This window comes from Budorcas taxicolor, chromosome 1, assembly GCF_023091745.1.
Source record: "Budorcas taxicolor isolate Tak-1 chromosome 1, Takin1.1, whole genome shotgun sequence".
Classification (NCBI taxonomy): Eukaryota; Metazoa; Chordata; class Mammalia; order Artiodactyla; family Bovidae; genus Budorcas; species Budorcas taxicolor.
In genome coordinates, this window is record NC_068910.1 from 5,196,231 (window position 1) to 5,217,310 (window position 21,080).

The 21,080-nt window shown below is 45.3% G+C and overlaps 1 protein-coding gene across 2 annotated transcripts in view; it reads right to left on the reverse strand.

Annotated features, from left to right (window-relative positions):
* The window catches only part of ATG7 (autophagy related 7), a 266,203-nt gene that overhangs the window by 99,692 nt on the left and 145,431 nt on the right, over positions 1–21,080 (reverse strand). For both annotated transcript variants that reach the window (XM_052635718.1, XM_052635647.1), the window contains one exon: positions 18,098–18,220. In XM_052635718.1, the coding sequence (XP_052491678.1) occupies positions 18,098–18,220 (123 nt within the window). The remainder of the gene's footprint in view (positions 1–18,097; positions 18,221–21,080) is intronic.

The following is a 21,080-nucleotide window of genomic DNA, read 5'->3' on the forward strand; positions in this document are numbered from 1 at the left end:
GGAGGCTGGACACTTGCAGCAGACAAGAACTGGTCCTCCCGTGGGCTGGCAGCGGACACACAGTCGGTGCTCAGTGACTGCTGGTGAATTGTGGAACACTGTTGGCAACTTAGAGATGCTTCTGTGCATAAAAAATACTGAAGAGAATGGGTCTGGACACTAGTATCTGCAATTATCTGTGTTTCAGAAAAGTGTTCCTCTCCTCTCTATAAACCTCAGTTCCCCGGTGGTAACAACTGTTCAACCCTAAGGTGACTCAGCTTTTTAAATGGTCCTTATTATGGATCTCAAGCCTACGTAATAACTGGTTAGCTGATTGTGTAAACGCAGCTTGGTAAGTGGTCCGCTATTCCTCAAGGGTTAACTCGCTGGGACTCTTGGATCCGCATGAATGTTTGCTTTTTAGAATGCCCTGGAAAAAAAAAACAAATAGAATGCCCTGGTCTTACCCCTTTCAGTTGTGTAATGTCTAGTCGGCTTTCTTATGGGTTCTGCCTTCTCATTCATTGTCTTTATTTTTTTATGTCAAAAACTATTTTATTGCAGCACTGGTGGTAATAACAAAATCAGAAATAATCTAAACATCCATCAACAGAGAAATGGAAAAATAACACGAAGTTACATACATAGGAGAGAATATGATACTAGAGTTAAAAAAAAAATTTTTTTTTAAGATAAAAGCATTAGACCTATATTTAGCAACATGGACAGGTCTTTAAAGCATCGGGTTGCATGAAAAGGCAAGTTGCAAAACACAGCTTATGCAATTTATGTACTGTTTGTAAACACCTGGAAAGTACAATTCATTCAATATAAAAATACAGAAGTGAGGGCAGGCACTAGTAGTAGTGGTCTCCCTGGGGAAGGGCGAGGGATGTCAAGTGGGGGGCTTTGTCTGTAACATTCCTTTTACCTTAAAGAAAGAAAAACTTGAAGCAAATAACACCAGTGGCAGTACCGCATGGCATGACCGGCAAGCGTCTGCCACATGAACGTTTGCTGCTACTTTTCAAGTTCACAGACTTTAAGAGAAGTTTTAGATTTACAGAAAATTGAGCAGAGTTCTACGCGTTCTCTCCTCAAGCCTCACAGTTTCCTTATTATTAACCTCTCCCATTAGTGCGGCACACTTGTTAACAACCGATGGGAACACTCGTAATACGTTATTATTAACTCCAGTCTGTATCTCACACTGGGGTTCACTCTGGTTTTATAGTTCTGTGTGTTCAGATAGGTGCCCATCACTACAGTGTTATACAGAATATGTCATGAAAACCTCCTCTGGGCCACCTACGTAACCCTTCCTTCCTCCTCCTGAGCCCCTGACAAACACTGATCTTTGAACTATTTCTATAGTTTCGCCTTTTCCAGAATGTCGTATCACCGAGTACTTACGCACTAAGCAGCCTTTTCAGAACGAGGCCTTTCACTGAGCAACATGCAGTTAAAGCTCCTCCATGTCTTTCTGTCATTTCACGGCTCATCTCTTTTTACTGCGGAATAATATTCCACTGAATGAATGTATCTCTGTGTTTTTTATTTTTAAATCCATTCACCTACTGAAGGACACCTTGGCTGCTTCCAGTTTGGGTGGCTATATTATACAGCTCCCCTAAACACTCATGTGCAGGTTTTTGTGGGGACATACGTTCCCAACCCCTTTGAATAAATACCTAGGAGCACAATCCTGAACAATCCTGAATCATATACGAAGAACAGACAACTTGTTTTGTAAGAAGCTGCCCGACTGTCTTCAAAAAGGCCTGTGCTATTTTACATCCCCACCAGCAACAAGTTCTCATTCATTTTAAAATTAAATTTGTTGCGATACAACTCACATGCCACACAGTTTACAGACCATACGATTCAGCCGTTTAAAGTGTAAAATTCTGTGGTTTACATGTCTTCATGGAATTAAGAAACCATCACCACTGTCTAATTCCAGGACGTCTGCATCATCCCCCAAACACCCAGGACCCATCCTGATTTCCCCCAGCTCTCCCTGCACCCCCACCATCTCCTGACGACCGCTCATCGTTTTCTGTCTCTATAGATTTGCTTATGCTGGATATTTCATATAAATGGAATCTCATTCATTAAAAAAAAAAAATTCTTGTTATTTTCTGGGGCATGCTAGCTTCCATGCCAGATGCTGGAATCACAGACTGGAGTAAAACCTAGCCGTCTGCCTTCTAGCTGCTCACAGTCCAAGAATAAACATTTGCAGACCTCCCAGGGTTCTCTCTTGGCCACGACAGCCACACTTGGGTTAGCTGGCCCGTGTACCTCCTGGCCTGAGTTGGATGCTTGGGCCAGGAGGCCCGTCACTTCCCTTTGGGTTCAGCGCTGCTGGGTAGATGCTACCCAGGGATCCATCTCACTGGGTGCTGATCAGACCTACAAATGTTCCCGTTTATTGCTACTGATCAAGCAGATGGACTTGACCTATCCTTTTCAAAAGACACCCTCTTTGGTAATGACTCAGGAGTTTTAGCCTGTTTTCAAATACAGCCAGTTTGTCATCTTCCTGCCATTAAGATCAAAGGAATGTTTCTCCTGGGTTTCCAGTAAGGTGCTTGAGATGTTCCCCTGCGATAATGACTGTACTCAGCACACATAAGTGGAGAAGGCAGTGGCACCCCACTCCAGTACTCTTGGCTGGAAAATCCATGGACAGAGGAGCCTGGTAGGCTGCAGTCCATGGGGTCGTGAAGAGTTGGACACGACTGAGTGACTTCACTTTCACTTTTCACTTTCATGCATTGGAGAAGGAAATGGCAACCCACTCCAGTGTTCTTGCCTGGAGAATCCCAGGGACAAGGGAGCCTGGTAGGCTGCCATCTATGGGGTTGCACAGAGTTGGACACGACTGAAGCGTCTTAGCAGCAGCAGCAGCACATATCAGAGTGGGTATACTGAGGTCTCCCTGCAGATCCTGAAAATAAGGTTAGCCTCGGAGAGTGGAATCAGTAGAACTGACACATGCTGGAGGACCCTAGCCACGTGTCGAAGTTAGTCTACTGAAGAGATTGTAGAAAAGAAGTTGAGGATACAGGGGGCTTCCCATGTCAAAGTGACACAGGAGCCATGTCAGGAGACACATTTTAACTAAGAAAGTGAATATCTACGTAACTCTAGAAGATTGTTCATAGGTGGTATCAGGCTCCACGTGGAGTCTGAAAAAGGGAGTCCAGGGTTTCTGCAACCATTTGTTCATGCGTCTGCCTTTGTCCAGAGATTAGCAAGATGATCTTACTGGAAAGCAAAACCCTTCAGTTCCTGGGGGATCACAGGTCCATGAGGTGATCATGAAACCTCCCAACTACTAACTGTCTCCCCATGTATGGACGGGAAGTGGCAGACAAAACAAACGTAACAATGTGTTTTACATATCAGTTTCTTATGAGTTTGGCTATTGGGAGTTAGTCTTCAAGCTCTGGCAAGATTGAGTTTCTGACCCAAAGGGGTAGGACCCATGCACCATGACGATCCACCAAAGCACCTATCTGGAGAAGATAGGTTTAGAAGAGGTGAAAACCATGGTCCAACATACAAGGCCTGCCATTCAGAACAGGAATTTAACTAACTCTAAGGCAAGTCCAACAACTAGAGATATTGTACCGTAATAGTTAAAAACACAGGTTTGGGAGCCAAATGACTTGGCTCCAACACTTACTAGCTACGTCAACTTGGGCAACTTAGCCTCTAGGCACCTTGATTTCCTCATCTGTGAAATAAAATGCTTGTGAAGACTAAATGAGATAACCCAAATAAATGCTCACTCAGACATCTGGAACACAGCAAGCTCTCAGAAGTTAGCCATCACATCACCATCGTCTGAAGGACGATCAGACCACCCTTTGAGACGGGGAGCCCCCCGGAGTTCAACTGGCAGAGATCTGTCAACTGAGCTCCAAATATAAACTTGATGTCGTTGAAGTTACTTCAACTCCAGGATTTCCAATGAGCTCTAAGCCCCTAAAGCTCTTACATACAATTCAAAACAAGAATGTGGTCTCAGTAGTTGATGCGTTTTTTTTACATAAAACCTTTTCTTGCCATCCAACCGATGGATACTTTCCTGAGGACTTATGTGCACAGCACCTGTCAGCCGATGAGAGCGGGAAAGGTGGTCCTTTCCTTCAAGAAGCTGAACATCTAACTGAGAAGAGGAGGCGAGAGAACGAGTGATGCAAAGGCGCGTGCTGGATTCAGGCTGACTGCCCATTCGGTGCTTGCCTCTTTGTTGGAGGGACAGGGCAGTCTCTGTGTCCAGAATCGCTCTGTTCTAAGGAACACGAGGAGTGTGTTAGTAAGCTAAGCTGCATCAGTCCCATTGCCTCTCCCTCCCTCTCTCAGCCTCAGTCTCTTTCCACTCCCTTCAAGGTACGACGAAGCAGTGTGATGGCTCTGTGGTCTTTCAGCCTCAGATTCCCAGGTGGTGCTGGCTGCACCAGGCAGCACCGCTGAAGGCAGACACGCAGCTGCTGTGCTTTGACTTCCCGGGACAGTAAAGGCTGCCCGTTATTTACTTGTAAAGTGAAAGTGTCAGTTGCTCACTTGTGTCTTACTCTCTGCGACCCCATGGACTGTAGCCCACCAGACTCCTCTGTCCATGGAATTCTCCAGATGAGAATACTGGAATGGGGAGCCATTCCCTTCTCTGGGGGATCTTCCCGACCTGGGGCTTGAACCCGGGTCTCCCAAATTGCAGGCACATTCTTTACCATCTGAGCCACCATAAGGACTGCTCTGATGCCCCCTCTTCTCATCTGTAGACTCAGTGGGGGAGGAGGAAAGTGGGCTTTCTTCACGTGACCCCAGGAGGTTATTAATATTCACTGACTGAAGCAGGTTCACCCAAGGCTATTACAATCAGCATACGTAAGAAAAAACCCTGATCTTCTCTTAAAGCACCACCTCCACTCTAGTAACACTTTCTTTTTGTGACATTTGAACCACAGTTCCAGACTTCCTTTAGGTTCCGTGGGATCTGGCTGCTGCATTTTAAGTATATTACTCTCCTTTAACACACCAGGTAAGGGAGAGAGGCCCCAGCGGTCTGTCTTGCACTCTGTGGACTAGCAGCCGGGGCCACGGACACCAGGAGACTCCTCTCAGTGGGACAGTCGCCAGTTTACTGATTGCTCTTTTGCCTCGAGAAATTCACAACACCTTCGGGCAAGAGGGAACAGCAGTGTGGTGTTTATTGAAATCTACATCTGGTAGCAATTTGTCCAACAGCAACCAGCTTTCCCCCCGTCCTTTTCTTCAAGTCAAATAATCCACAGGGGCCCATAATGCTCCACAACTGTTCATTTGTGTGAGGCCTGTACCGCGCCGTTTATGTTCCTAATTACAGATCTGGGTTTATCAACAAGTTTCAGCACGGTAAGGACTTCTTTTTAGACTGCAGCGGACTGAGGGCTTGTGTCCCGAGGCAGCGACGTGGACTGGCCGTCCCCATCTGGGCTGACAGAGGCGGCCTCATGCTGGCCTCTGGCCCCACAATTGGCCAGCACAGATGGCCTGAGCGGCCCCCTTTCCTGCTCTCTTGAGGTGTGGCCTCACGATGCTGCACAGACGCCTGGGAGAAGGGAGAGCTGAGCCCTAACCGACAACGAGAAATGGGTGTGCTCTCAGGCAAAACTCTTTCTTTCTTTAGCGGGTGGTGGTGGTGAGGGAAGCCGAGCAGCTAGTTGTTTGCTGAAGGACTCGCTGAGCAGAGAGTTCTTTTATGGAACCTGTAGTTAGGTGAGAAGATGGCGCAAATCTAGAAAGCAGAGTATGTCAAGCTTGGGGGGGAAATATCTGGAGACTGGAATGCCCGGATTTACAATGAAGACCCCAGAGGAAAGCAGAACTGTTTAGGAGCGACAAGAACAGACAGAGGACTTAAGAGCAGGGTGGACTTGGGATGGGCTTCTAAACACGTGCCCGGCTATGCGTTACCAGTCTCGGGAAGGTCTGGCCTGTACCTCTTTGGATCCCCACCCAGCCATGAAATTGGAAAGGGGTCAATAAATATTTGCTGACTGACAGGAGCCAGGCTTAAGTATGAATAATTTTACTAAAAATATACATTATAGAATATTTCGCATCCCCGTCCCTCTGTGCTCTCCCACAGCTAAGGTGAGAAGCAAGATGGATCAAAATGATGATTTCAGAACCGAGAATCAATTTAATTTTAAGTATCAAAACATGGAAACCCCCCAAGTACAACACAGAGCAGCTGTTATGTTTGCAAGTGAGAAGGGTCAGCTGTAAAAATACAGCCCCTAGGATCGGGGTCATGGGCCAAACGGCGAACACACCTCCCAGGCTCCCAGGACCCTCCGCTGCAGTCAGGAAGTCTGGGCCAGCGGCTCTCCACTTCCTCATCCCCACTTTCTCTCTCACAGGCTGAAAAATCCCTCCTCCCCGACAAAATGCACTCCTTTATCTTAATGCTTTTATAATCCAAAGTCATACACAAACTACCGAGGAGGACAGCTTTAGGACAGGACAAGCTGTTCAGTATGCCATTCCACTGGGAGACGACAGAATTCAGAGGGTGGCGATGGCGGTGGGGGAACAACTTGATGGCTTAGCTGGTCAATGTCATCTCAGTGGTTTACAGGTTGTATTCCCGTTTGGCTTCCCGGAGTCCCATTCCTACCTCCTCAAAGCCTCAGGCGCTGGGGACCCTGTGGAGGGGTGGGCTGGCCATCAGGACTGCCTCCGTCAGACCAGCATGCCCAGGAGATAACCTCAACTGGAAGAGGCCTGTGTGGGGCGACAGGACAGTGGGGACACTGCCTAACGGGAGAAGTGTGTCTCCTCATGTAGAGATGAGGGTGCGAAGACAGCTTAACAGATATGCTCAAGTTTCTAAACCAAGGGACTGATGCTTAATTATTCTTTCAAAAACTGCTTATGTATAAAGATACAAACATAAGCAGAAAGCAAATAATGGCTTAAAAGGTGCCTTTAAAACCCTGTAAACTATTGGGAAATTTTGAGTTCGTGTTGGATTTTAGGTGGCAGGAGAAAGGGTTAAATGAGGTGTGCAGAGACCATGGCTTTGAAAACGAAGGCACAGTAAAACTGGAAGAAATCATGGTCACATCTACACCAAGTTCGCTCTTACACTGAGCTCGTTTTCACAAACAGAAAATCCCCACAACCCCCAGGACCCAGACAGAGAAAGCAGGAGACAGAAGCCGGGGACTCCCAAGCATGCGCCTTGGGGCCATGTACTTGCTTTCTCTTCAAAAATATTTTATGGAGAAAAAATTTACATGCCACACAATTCACCCGTTAATGTGAATTATTCAAAGGTTGTAGCACATTCGCAAGGTGCAATCATTATCACAATCCAAGAATGGAACACTAATCAGAAAGAAACCCTTACCCAGAAGCAGTCACTCTTCATTTCCCCTCAAGTCTCCATACACACCCACTTCCCAGCAGAGCCTAATCTGCTCTGATGCTATGGACTGTTCAATCCTGGACATTTCGTACAAGTGAAATACTGTAACAGGTGGCCTTTTGTGACTGGCCTCCTTCACTCAGCGTAAGGACTGCAAGTTCATCCTTCATCCACGGCGTAACATGCGCCTTTCTTTTTTATCACCAAGTAATACTTCATTATGATTCCAAGCATCACATCCACATTTGACTGGTCCGCTCTCCAGGTACTGGGCCTGCGGGTTGTTCCTGCCTTCTGGCGATTATGATAAAGAATGCTGTTATAAACATGTGTGTACGAGTTTCTGTGTGAACAGTAGTTTTCATTTCTCTTGTTTATACACCTAAAAGGGGAAGAACAGAGCCATATGGTAACTCTATTTAACTTTTTGAGGAACTGCCAGACTGCTTTCCAGAGTGACTGCACCATTTCTCTGAGCAACAGTGTGCGAGGCTTCCGATTTCTCCGTACCTCGCCAGCACTTCTCCCTCTCATCTCTCACAGCCATCTTAGTGGGCCTGCAGTTGATCTCACGGTGGTTTTGATCTGCATTTCTCTGACGGTTAATGATGCCAAGCCTCTTTTTTTTTTAATGGACTTATTGGACATCTTTATATCTTCGAAAAAACGTCAACTTAAATCCACTGAAGTCACTCAGTCATGTCCGACTCTTTGCAACCCCATGGACTGTAGCCCACCAGGCTCCTCGGTCCATGGGATTTTTCCAGGCATGAATATTGGAGTGGGTTGCCATTTCCTTCTCCAGGGGATCTTCCCAACCCAGGGATCGAACCCAGGTCACCTGCATTGTAGGCAAACACTTTACCACCTGAGCTACCAGGGCAGCCTGCCTTAAATCCATTGGCCATTTTTAAATTGAATTAGTGATTTTTTATTATTGAGTTATAAGAATTCCTTATATAAATATTCTGGATATTGGTTCCTAATCAGAAAAATGAATTGCAAAAAAAAAAAAAAACCTTTATTCTCTAATTCTTTTCCTTTCTTGATAGTGTCCTTTGAAGTACAAAGTTGCACATTTTCATGGAGCCCAATTCCCAATTAATCTGTATTTTCCTTTGTTAGGTGCTTTCTTATTCAATGCTCACAGTAATCGTGCAGAGGAGAGTTTACTGATCCCATTCAACAAATAAGGAAAAGGAAGCTCAGAGAAGCAAACGACCCAAGGTCTCACAGGGGACCACGGCACATGGCCCGGCCCTGCCACACGAGTGAACAGAGCAGCTGTGGCCACTGCTCGGAGCTGGGCCATGAATTCAGGCCTCCTGAGCAGGCGAGGCTCAGGCCTTCATATACTCTGGGAGTGTTACTGTGCAATATGGCCAAGCTTTAAACAGACTCCTCAGATATTACACATTTAACATTCTGAGGATGCTGCCACTACCTAAAACAAGGGGATCTGGGGAATCTGTCTTTGGAAGTTATATGAACAGGTAGTGAGTTGGGCGTGTTTTAGGTTTGAGTTTATGATGAAGCTGAAAGTCCTGGATACCAAGTCTGGAAAAGGAGGTAAGTTATTCAGTTGGATTGCGCCTTTTAGGGTTTATATACATGGTGACACACACACCAACCAACACAAAGTATGAGAAGTCATTTAAGATTAAAGGTAGATCTAGGTCTCAGAACTGTTTCTAGCAATGGCAGCCAGATATGAGAGATACCAGAGGACACTGATACACCGTATGAAAAGGAATCACACTGACACATTCGAAGACATTTTGACATAAAAACTGGCCATCTTTGTACTTCTCAGCCACACCAGTACACTGAATCAAAAACTCCCGAATTACTAGAGCTAAAAAGGATTTCACATTTCGTCCAATCCCCTTAATGTAAGTGATGTAACCGATGCACCAACTGTTGACTCGAGTCCTCATGAGAACACTAGCAGAACAGGGCTAAAATGTAAGGGGATGCAGTTTCCGTGCTCTAGTTCCTATTATCAGCCGTTGGACTCTGCTTTTAGCATTGATGGCTCTTCCCCTCTCTCCCCCACAGACCTCCAAGCGGGTTGTGCCGTCCAAGACGCCTCTTCTAAAGGTGTGGAAGTGTGCCCGAGGTTCACTGGCCATCCTCCAAACGGATCGTCCCTAATACCAACTTATTTAAACATCTCAAGTCCATGGAGATAGGTCTGACAGCAAATAAAAGAGGCTCATTTTATGAAGTGAGTTCTGAAGGGATACTGCCAAGCCTTATTTCAAAAGCCAGGCTCCACTTTCCAGTCTAAGAATTAGATGGCTTTCTGCCTGCTGTCTCTGCCTTTCCCCTCTCACTTAGGAAAGAAGGCCAAAGCTGAGCCTCGAGGGACTGCTTCATAAGGAAAAATCGACGCAGGGTACAGTGTCAGGATGGGCCAGTGCAGGTTGGAAGTGGGCTAGCAGAAGGCTTGGGAGAAGAGACGCTGCTTCGCGAGCGGGTTAGGTCAGTCCCCGGGGCCATTTCCCTCCACTGGAAACAGGTTTAAGTGCTGACACGGGGGTTTCCCACAGCTTCTACTAGCCTCCAAAGGCATATTTGTCATCGGAGGCTCTTGATGAAGCTGTACATAAATATCTGACTGTTGTTAAATACAAAACAAAACAAAACAAAAATATTCCACGGGAACCAAATCAAAACCAGCTGTGAGGAAGAGAGGCCAAAAACTCAGTGTCAGTGCAAAAGGCCCAGCAGAAACACTTGTTAATTGCGCTATTTACTTTGCTGAATAGTAAACTGTCATGCCAATGAAGTCATATCACATGAATACAATGTCTTTCATATGACTCTCCAGCTATGGGAGAAATGGGCATTTTATTTTCTAGAATTCTGGTTTCTGTAGTAGATGAGTCAGAATCTGAGTTTTAATTCAGAATCGACCCGTGGGCCCGGGGCCTGTTCATTGCCACTCATAAAAATAAAAAATGAAAAATAAATTATGATTTTTACATCCTATGGTATATAGCTGGTGTGTTAAACTTACTTTTTAAATGATCATTCATGAATCCCTAATTCTGCAGAAAGTGGTGCTTAGCAAAAACACAGCTCTTTTAAAGGAGTGCCATAATTGCAATCCTAAAAAATAACTGTATGACACAGTACCAAGTAGAACGTGTGTGTGTGTGTGTGTGTGAGTCGCTCAGGCGTGTCTGACTCTGTGCGACCCCATGAACCGTAGCCCGCCAGGCTCCTCTGTCCATGGGATTCTCCAGGCAAGAATACTGGAGCGGGTTGCCATTTTCCCCTCCTGGGGATCTTCCCAGCCCAGGGATCAAACCCAGATCTCTCGCGTTGCGGGCAGATTCTTTACCATCTGAGTCACCAGGGAAGCCAAGTAAAACGCAGCCTGAAATGAATGCTGGGATCATGAAACCTGCCAACTTTCGAAACTGAGAATGAACGATTTCAGGCAAGTTGCGTTATGGAATCTTGGAATTTGAACATCTCAAGGATATACCAATATAGCTTTTTTATTAACTCCTATAAATCAGTGTTTTCTCTCTCTGGTTAGACAGAGTTTGAAGCTTATTTGGCATTTCCCACAGCACAATGCTGAACTCACAGCTGGAACTAAAGCAGTACATGTGAGCTGCTACTTGATGAAAAACAACCCTAAGAAGGAAAGTCACAGCAAATTTTATGAAAAGATGGCTAAGTCATTCACAAGTTTGATTAGACTCGGCCTTTGTACAACAAGCTCAGCAGTTTAAACAGTATGTGGTGAGCATGTCAATGGCTCCGTGACTTGGATGTCTTGTGTTTCATCAACTTTAGGGTCATTTCCTCTGGTTCCAACTGGGATAAACGGTCAGCTAGGAGCCATGGGGGACTGGGGTCCATCTTCAAATATGCGAGACCATTCTCAACAGGGTCTTGAAAGTCAAGGTCAGAACTCTGTGCAAAATTCCCTGTTCAGAGAGCAACATTTTAAGAGGGTAAAAAGCTGAGTGAGGCCTCCTAATACCTCATGGGCAGAGTGTACTTACCAAGAGCTAAACTAGCTACAAAGAATCTAGCAATCTCCGCCTAAGACCCTTTCCTTATGAAAAATTTATGAGGTGGGTGTTTTAAAAATTTTCAATCTACGACTTGAGATAAAATTAATTCATCACCACATGCTTTTCAAGTAAGTATTTTCACTGCATCCGGGGTCGACACCTTCTCTTCACCGTACTGAGACAGGAGGACTTTATCTGCCAAACCAAGCTACCAGTTTTGTTCTTTTTCTCCAAGCTGTATCTCCACCCTGTCTCTAATACCATCTAGTCATTTTCACTCATTTATCCCGCCACCTCAAAATCATCACAGCCCAAGAGAAACCGACCTCTGTGAATCTGGCATGCCCTCCCCCAACTACCAGCCCCCTTTTTGCACCCTGCTCCTCACCCCTCTTCCAGCAGACCCAACCTGGCGATCTGTCTGTTCCTCTCAACAGCACTATCGTTAAACTAGCACAAAGGCAATCATTTTTGGATATTCGATGATGGGAGGGTCAATCTCACTAAACGTGGTGGATTCCGTCTTGAATCTCTCTCTCAGCCCATTCTCTCTGTGCCCCTTTCTATGAAAATAAAGGATCTGTAGTCTCTAGTGGGGTCAGTTTTTCATTCCTCCTTCATGAAGGGGCCTTATCTGGGAGAGAGACCACAGATGTTAAGGGAGATGAAAAAGTTTAACAACAATGAAACACTTTCTTTCTTTAAAGTGAAAGGAATTACCCTGCTACAAAATGGATGAACCTAGAAAACATCACGCTAAGTAACAGACATCAGACACAAAGGCCTTAACTTGGTTTGGTTTCAGGCTCTTGAAAGTGAAGTCGCTCAGTCGTGTCCGACTCTTTGAGACGCCATGGACTGTACCCTGCCAGGCTCCTCCATCCGTGGGATTTTCCAAGCAGGAGTACTGGAGGGGGTTGCTATTTCCTTCTCCAGGGGATCTTCCCGAACCAGGGATCGAACCTGGGTCTCCCGCATTGCAGGCAGACTCTTTACTGTCTGAGCCACAATGGAAGCTCATTCAGCCTCTTGATGAAGGTCAAACAGCAGAGTGAAAAAGCTGGCTTAAAATTCAAAACTAAAAAAGCTAAGATCATGGCATCCAGTCCCATCACTTTGCAGTAAATAGGAGAGGGGAAAAGTGGGAGCAGTGACAGACTTTATTTTCTTGGTCTACAAAATCGCTGTGGATGGTATGACTGCAGCCATGAAATTAAGACACTTGCTCCTTGGAAGAAAATCTATGACCAACCTAGGCAGTGTGTTAAAAAGCAGAGACATCACTTTGTTGACAAAGGTCTGTATAGTCAAAGCTGGTTTTTCCAGTTGTCATGTAATGAGAGGGTAACAGGCAGGAAGGCTATGGGCCCCCAAATGGAGGAAACAGGCTGCAAATATCAGACATTAAAAAAAAAAAATCTCTCTCTTGAGTGGCAGGAGGAAACAAACTACAAATATCAAGATTTTTTTCCCTTCTCTATACAAAATTAAAGGAGGTTCCTTTTAAAATTCTGTGTTGCCATAATGACACCTGGTTCTACCTGAACTTAACTTTTCTCAAACCTTGAGCTAACCAATGCATTTTTCTTATGGAAATGTTTTTCTTAAGCTATGTTAATGAACTATGTATTTACCTTCAGTCAGTCAGTTCAGTCGCTCAGTCACGTCTGACTCTTTGGCACCCCATGGACTGCAGCCAGGCCTCCCTGTCCATGTATTTACCTTAGATTCTGTCTTTCTTCAAGTCGGTTTGCCTAAGACTCAGAACCGACTTGACAAACCAGTCTGTTTTATTCAACAAACTAGTATGTTTTACTCATGCAAATGTTCTCTTAAGATATGTTAATGAGACTATGTTATTCCTTGGAAATCCACCTTTCTCCAAGATATACAAGATATATGTCAATCGTTTTATGGTCCGGGATGACTCACCTTGTGCCCATGTTATCTCAAAATGCATGCTGTGGGTGAGGGGCCTGGAGCCACTGTCTGAGTTTTGAGACACTTCCTTTCTCCAATTAGCAGCCTGCTAGTAGGTATATAACTTCCTGCTACAGGCTAGCAGGGGGGCACTCTTTCTGCCCGCTTCTGATGTCTATGTCAGAAGCGTTCTCTATCTCTTTCATACTTTAATAAAACTTTATTACACAAAAGCTCTGAGCGATCACACCTCGTCTGCTTTTGAACTGTGGTGTTGGAGAAGACTCTTGAGAGTCCCTTGGACTGCAAGGATATCAAACCAGTCCATCCCAAAGGAAACTGATTCTGAATATTCATTGAAAGGATTGATGCTGAAGCTGAAGCTACAATACTTTGGTCACATGACATGAAGATCCAGCTCATTGGAAAAGACCTTGATGATAGAAGAAATTGAAAGCAAATGGAGAAGGGGGCAGCAGAGGATGAGGTAGTTGCATAGTACCACCGAGTCAATGGACATGAGTTTGAGCAAGCTCCGGGAGATGGTGATGGACAGAGAAGCCTGACGTGCTGCAGTCCGTGGGGTTGCAGAGTCAGACATGACTGAGTGACTGGACAGCAACAACACGTGACATATCCAGGATGGGAAAATCCACAGAGACAGAAGGGAGGTTAGTGGTCTCCAGGACTGGAAGGAAGGAGGAGGCGGGAGGGAGGAGTGACAGCTCAGTGGGCACAAAGCTCCTTTTTGTGGGGATGAAAAGTACTAAGCTCGACAGTGACAGTAGCAGGACTGTGAATGTACTAAGAGCCACTGAACTGGACATGCTGAGAGGGCGGACTTCACGGTACGTGACTTGTAAGTCAATAAAGCTGTTATTGAAAAGTGCATTCAGGGTCTCCCTGGTGGCTCAGTGGTTAAGAATCCGTCTGCCAAAGCAGGAGACACGGGTTCAATCCCTGAGTCAGGAAGATCCCAGCGGCCGCGGGGCAGCTAAGCCCGTGTGCCACAGCTACTATGCCGGCGCGATAGAGCCTGGGAGCCGCAGCTACGGAAGCCCGCATGCCCCGGAGCCTGTGCTCGGCAACAAGAGAGGCCGCCACAGTGAGAAGCCTGCGCGCTGCAGTGAACAGCCCCCCTCATCACAACCAGAGGAAGCCTGTGCGAAGTATCAGACCCCGTGTGGCCAAACAAAAGCAAACAAAAAAACAGTCTCTGATATCGGATGACTCCAACTAAATGCTCAAGATCTGAGTAACATACTTTAGACTCCTGGCCTCTGAGACCTTTATTCCAAGGACACCCTGGCCTCCCTCTCCTGTTCCACTCCTTCCCCATGCTTTCCCTGCCCAAATCTTCTTTTCAGAGACAGCCTACTTATCCTATCCCAACTAACTGGAAAATCTGGTCCCTTCCAAGGAAAGCTTTTTGTTGACATAGTTACTCCTCCAGGCAGGAGTAACTGTTCTCTCAGCACCTAATATGCAAATGTCTAAAGCGTTTTTTGCTGACATTAGAGTTCAGTAGTCGCGTCTCTGATGCACACACTGTGAGCTTGTCTCGCTAAGTTTTATATTCAGTTACGAGCACAGTGGACTGCTAGAGTTTTCAAAAGATGTTCAGTAAAGGATTTCTCTTTTGCAAAACTAGCACTGTACAAACATTTTATAAACAATGTATAAAATGATACTGTCACATATAATTATCTGGTTGAATCTTTTGCAAGTGTCATGTTGATGAATGAAATCAGTGAGTCCAAGAAGAGAATTCACTGGGCATTCCTCATTGCATTGCTTCCCTGGTGGCTCAGAGGGTGAAGTGTCTGCCTGCAATGTGGGAGACCCTGCGTTCAATACCTGGGTAGGGAAGATCCCCTGGAGATGGAAATGGCAATCCACTCCAGTATTCTTGCCTGGAAAACCCCATGGACAGAGGAGCCTGGTAGGCTACGGTCCATGGGGTCACAAAGAGTCAGACACGACTGAGCAACTTCACTTTCTTTCTTTCTTTCACTGCATTGCCAAAACAAGTTGGGACTTTTCCATATGGGATGCAGAAGTTTGTATCTTTATTACTGAACATCTGTAAATGTACTGAGAGTCAACTATGCAAATCAGCACAAGACCTTCACGCAGGTATGTGGATACCTTTTGATATTCATATTTATTCACACACATTTTTCACAGTAAAGTAGAATACCATAGGCAAGACAATGATTTTAGTTGCTAGGAGGTCTGCTGGTAAGCATTCTTTTTTAAAAAGATAGTCCTATTTCAAATTTTTGAAGAAAAAGAATAATCCTTTTCTAAGATAGGGGTTGCAAACTCCAATATCAATAAGAGTCATCAACTGAAAAGCATCTTCAAAACAGCACCGTCACTTAAGAATATCTTTCGGGCAAGAAAGCAACAGCAGTGTTTGTCTCCACGAAGGGAACTGGCTGGTGAGGGCAGGTGTAGAAGGAAGGTTTCCTTTCCACACAGTGTTTTTATGCCTTTAAAACCTTGAATCAAGCACATTATTTAATCTATAAAATTGGCTTTTTGGCTCCAGCCAACTATCACTATTAAGGAATGCAGGCCTGGGGTTGCCAGATCGGATCTTTCAAAGAAGCTGGAAATGGGAAAACTCACATTTTTATGTAAAACTCATAATTTTTAAAATGTTGGCTTCATTCAGAATTTAACACATGGGAGGCCAAACAAAACACACGTGTGAGCCGTATCTGGTCACAGGCCAACCAGTTTACCATCTCTAATCTAAAACCTATGTGTGGCTTATGACTGCAAAACTATAAATGTACTTTAATGGAGGAAAACTTCAGAATGAAAACTCAGACTGTGGATGAGGTCACTCCCCCTTCCTGCCCTACCATCTCACTGCTGTTGCTTTCTTAAACTGCCCCTTCGCCTTCTGGGTCTTCGAAAAGGCAACTAATGTTTGACCAACCAAAACGCAAAACAAGCCACGTTTGATCAATGAATATACCCTTTATCCTAGCATCCGGTCTGTTTTTAAAGAGTGAAACATGGTAGGCGTCGGCGATGGGGTTGATATCAAGTTGCAATTCTTCCAGGCAACCAAAGAGAAGTATGTGAATTATTTCTACGTGGGTGGAAAAATTCCCCCCGCCAACTAGTCAAACGCCCCTAGTCCCTCACCATCAGCCCTGCTCAGGAGACAAAGTGCAGCCTTGATCAATCTAACATTCTGAACCTTCTCTGGGAAGCCAATCCCAGCGCTGTGGAAAATCTCACCGTCTCTTAAAGGCCTGCAGAGACGCCAGTCATCCGCTGAGAGTGAGGCTAAGAGACTCTGTGTGGGCCTGATCACAGGTCACAAGTGGAAGACTGCCTCTGCTGGCTGCCCAGAGGACACCGGGGCAAGACAAAGAAGAATCGCTTTCGGTTCTACGACAAGCACTAGAGAAGTGCCATCATACCACTATGGTGAGGTGAAAACTCTTACTTCTATCTGCTGAGAGCTTCGGGAGATTTCATTTCGGCATTTCTGTGTGGTTTTCCTACCCTCGGGGATAGGTCCACTCTTATAAACAGCAGTCTTTTCACCACTAGCGAGTCCGGTGGTGGGCTAGCCCACCATTCACTAACCCCTGGGGCCTCCCCCAGTAGTAAGGATACACAACCCCAGATGGTAATCAATGAACAGGACTAGGGGGTGATGGTAATTCTACAAATGTCCTGCTCCCAAAGGACACAGGCACCCAAGCTTTTCTTATGTTACTTGAGGAAATGCTATGACAGGCCACGTTTTCCTAAGAGCTTCTTTACCCAGGTTACTGTGGGAGAGGGCTGAGTCAGGGGGATGTGTTGATTTAATCTCATTCATCCGTCTTGAGGGATTCCCTGGTAGCTCAAACGGTAAAGAAGTCCCCTGCAATGCAGGAGACCTGGGTTCAATCTCTGCATCGGGAAGATCCCCTGGAGAAGGGAATGGCAACCCACTCCGGTATTCCTGCCTGGAGAATCCCATGGACAGAGGAGTCTGGCAGGCTACAGTCTATGGGCTCGCAGAGTCAGACACGACTGAGCAACTAAGCATCCACCTTGAGGAACTGTTTTGCCAAGTGACCGGGCAGTGCCACACATACAGAGCGTACTATTTTCTGAGAACAGCAAGCATTTGGAAAAGCAAAATGATCATCTACCCTGTAATCCCAGTCTTTAACAAACAAACAAACCACGATTATAGCAACCCAGGAAATTAAGATTTGCAAAATATTCTAAATGGCAAGCAAAACAAAACTCTCTTAGGTTGTAACTGAGGAAGCAACCTCATGGTGGGCTTCAGGGGCCCAAGAGGATGGATTCGCTTGTGAAACAAAAACCAGGTGTGTTCTCGATGAACATGGCTGGAGTCCAGTGTCTCCCCTGACTTGCATTTTGATGTACGGACATCACAGCCAACTCTGCATCGGCCACAGGCATGCTGCTCGACAGAAAGAGCCGGGATGCTTGGGAATCGATAACCCGCAGTCTCTCATCAGCAGTTTTGTGCATTTGGCACTCACCACACAGCAACCTGCACACAGCAGCATCCAGCCACTGCAAGAGGCTCACTGACTCATGACTAGCAGACCGACTGAGCAATTTGGTTCTAAGGAGAACATTCATAATTAACCACTTCCTTCCTTTTCTGTAAATCTGAATACCAAACAGGCTTTAGACACGTCTGTCTTCTGAACAAGATGCTTGTCTTAAGTCTTACCTCAGCAGCCTGGGTCTCTTGATGCAGCAACGTAAGACCGGTCAAGTCCTCTAAGAAGGAATGTGAAGAATTGAACACCTTCGCCAGGAAGTTAAATCCTTCTCGTTCATACTGATCTAGAACCTGTAAAGACATTTATGAGTGAAAGTGTTAAGTCAGTCCTGTCTGACTCTTTTTACCCCATGGACTACAGCCCTCCAGGCTCCTTTGTCCATGGAATTCTCCAAGCAAGAATACTGGAGTGAGTAGCCATTCCCTTCTCCGGGAGATCTTCCTGACCCAGGGACTGAACCAGGGTCTCCTGCCTTGCATGTGGATTCTTTACTGTCTGAGCCACCAAGGAAGTATATTAGATATATGTTAAGGAGGAGGTAGGATTTAAATGCATATTAAAAGATTTTTACTTCTAATAATCACCTGTCCAAAAATGGAACTAAAACAAGAATTAAAAATTAAATATGGGAAAAATCAATCTGTCAGGCAAAAACCTGTGAGGGTTTACTATTTATCATTTCCCTTTCTTAGAAAGAATGACAATACCATCTTCCAATTTAGATGACAGTATTTATCAGACAAAATAAGTTACATGCAAATTCACTAAAAATTCTAGAAGAGTAGAGGTTGCTGATTCTAAAGTTCACTTTTTAGGAGAAAAGTAAAAGAGAATTATTTCCTTGTGTATTGACAGATGAATGGATAAAGAAATCGTGGTACGTATATACCATGGAATACTAGCCATAAAAAGGTGTGAATTTGAGTCAGTTGAAACTGGGTGGATGAACCTAGAGCTTGTTATACAGAGTGAAGTAAGTGACAAAGAGAGAAACAAATACTGTATATTAACGCATATCCATGAAATCTAGAAAAATGGTACTGATGACTCTATTTGCAGGGCAGGAAGGATGGACTCATGGACACAGCAGGGGAAGGAGAGGGTGAGACAAATTGAGAGCGTAGCACTGAATTATATCCACTATCACGTGTAACAGAGATGGCCAGCAGGAAGCTGCTGCGCAACATAGAAGGTTAGCCACGCTCTGTGCTGGCCCAGAGGGGTGGGATGAGGCTGCTGTTGAGACAGAGGCTCAAAAGACGGGCAGCACGTGTATATTCATAGCTGATTCACGATGCTGCATGGCAGAAACACAACACTGTAAAGCAATTACCCTCCAATTAAAATAAATTAATAAAAGAACAAACAAGCAAAATTATAGGCAAGAGAAGAGCCAAGAAAAAAGTATTTTAAGGATAAAGGGAAACGAAGGGACAAAAGGTGGGAAATGAGACCCACCAGTTAGTCAAATCCATTAAAAATGATTTTTTTAATGTAAAAATGAATTTCACCAGGCGTATCACAAAAATGCCGCCCAAACAGCCAATAAACTTATGAAAAGTTGCTCAACATTACAAGTGACAGCTAAAAACTGCAATGAACCAATGAACGACTGCTTTGTGCCCACCAGAGTGGCTCAGATGAGCAAGACAGAAAACAGCAAGCGCTCACAAGGATGCGGAACAACCACTATTCTCACGGGAAGACAAAATAAGATGACCGCCTTAGGCGTTTAATATTTATATGCCCTGTGATCAAGAGATTCTTAAAGAAGGCTGAGTGCTGAGAATCAGTGCTTTTGAACTGCAGTGTTGGAGAAGACTCTTGAGAGTCCCTTGGCCGGAAAGATCAAACCAGCCCATCCTAAAGGAAATCAGTCCTGAATATTCATTCGAAGGACTGATGTTGAAGCTGAAGCTCCAATACTCTGGCCACCTGATACGAAGAGCTGACTCATTTGAAAAGACCCTGATGCTGGGAAAGATCGAAGGCAGGAGGAAAAGAGGACAGCAGAGGATGAGATGGTTGGATGGCAACACTGATTTAATGGACATGAGTTTGAGCAAGCTCTGGGAGATGAAGGACAGGGAAGCCTGGTGTGTCCACGCGGTTGCACAGACTCAGACATGACTGGGCAACTGAACAACACCAACCAACAAAAAAATGTGCACAGAAGTGCATCAGAAGACCTGAACAAAAGTGTCCACAGCAGCACCATTCACGACAGCCCCAGCAAGAACTCCAGTGTCCATCAACAGGAGACTGAATTAACAAACTGTGGCTTATTCATGCAATGGACTCACACAGAGACATGCAAATGTACGACAACTGCAAGCAGCAATACAGATGATTCTCACAAACAACGTTAAACAAAAGAAGGGAGAAGCAATGTACACTACAGGATTACAACAACATAAAGTTTTCTTAAAAAAATGAACCTGTGCTGTTAGAAGTCAGGAGTGTGGTGATGCAGTGAGGGACTGGAACTGGAATAGGGCACAGGGGAGGGTCTGAGGTGCTGGTAACTTTTTCTCTTTTATCTGGGTTCTGGTTACAAAGATACACCTGGTAAAAACTATCAAGCACTCTGTCATATGTACATTGTCCTTTGATCAAAAGATCAAAAGAGGGACTTCCCTGGTGACGTAGTAGATAAAAACCTGCCTGCCAGTGCAGGGGACAAGGTTTGATCCCTGGTCCAAGAAGGCTCCACATGACACAGAGCAGCTCAGCCTGTGGACCACAGCTGTGAACCTGCGTGCCCCGACTGCCGAGCCCTTGCGCCCTAGAGCCTCTGCAACAAGAGCAGCCAGCACAACGAGAACCCCCGTTCGCTGCAACCAGTGAAAGCTCACACAAAGCCACAAAGACCCAGTGCAGCCAAAAGCAAAAAATATCAGAAGATAGGAGACCGGTAGGTAGTCTTTTGAGGAGAACAATATAAGAACATGACTGCTTAGAAGTGATTACCACACTGAGGAATTCAACGATCACAGAAACTGTGAATTACAGAAGGTGAAGGAATTCATAGGGCCTGGACTCCATCTCAGGCCTGTTCATGCTGACCATGCTCGGCCACCGTTCCAATGGACTCTGAACTCTGTGTTTAGTGCCTATGAAAACAAACAGCAACAGAAGGATAAGACCCCC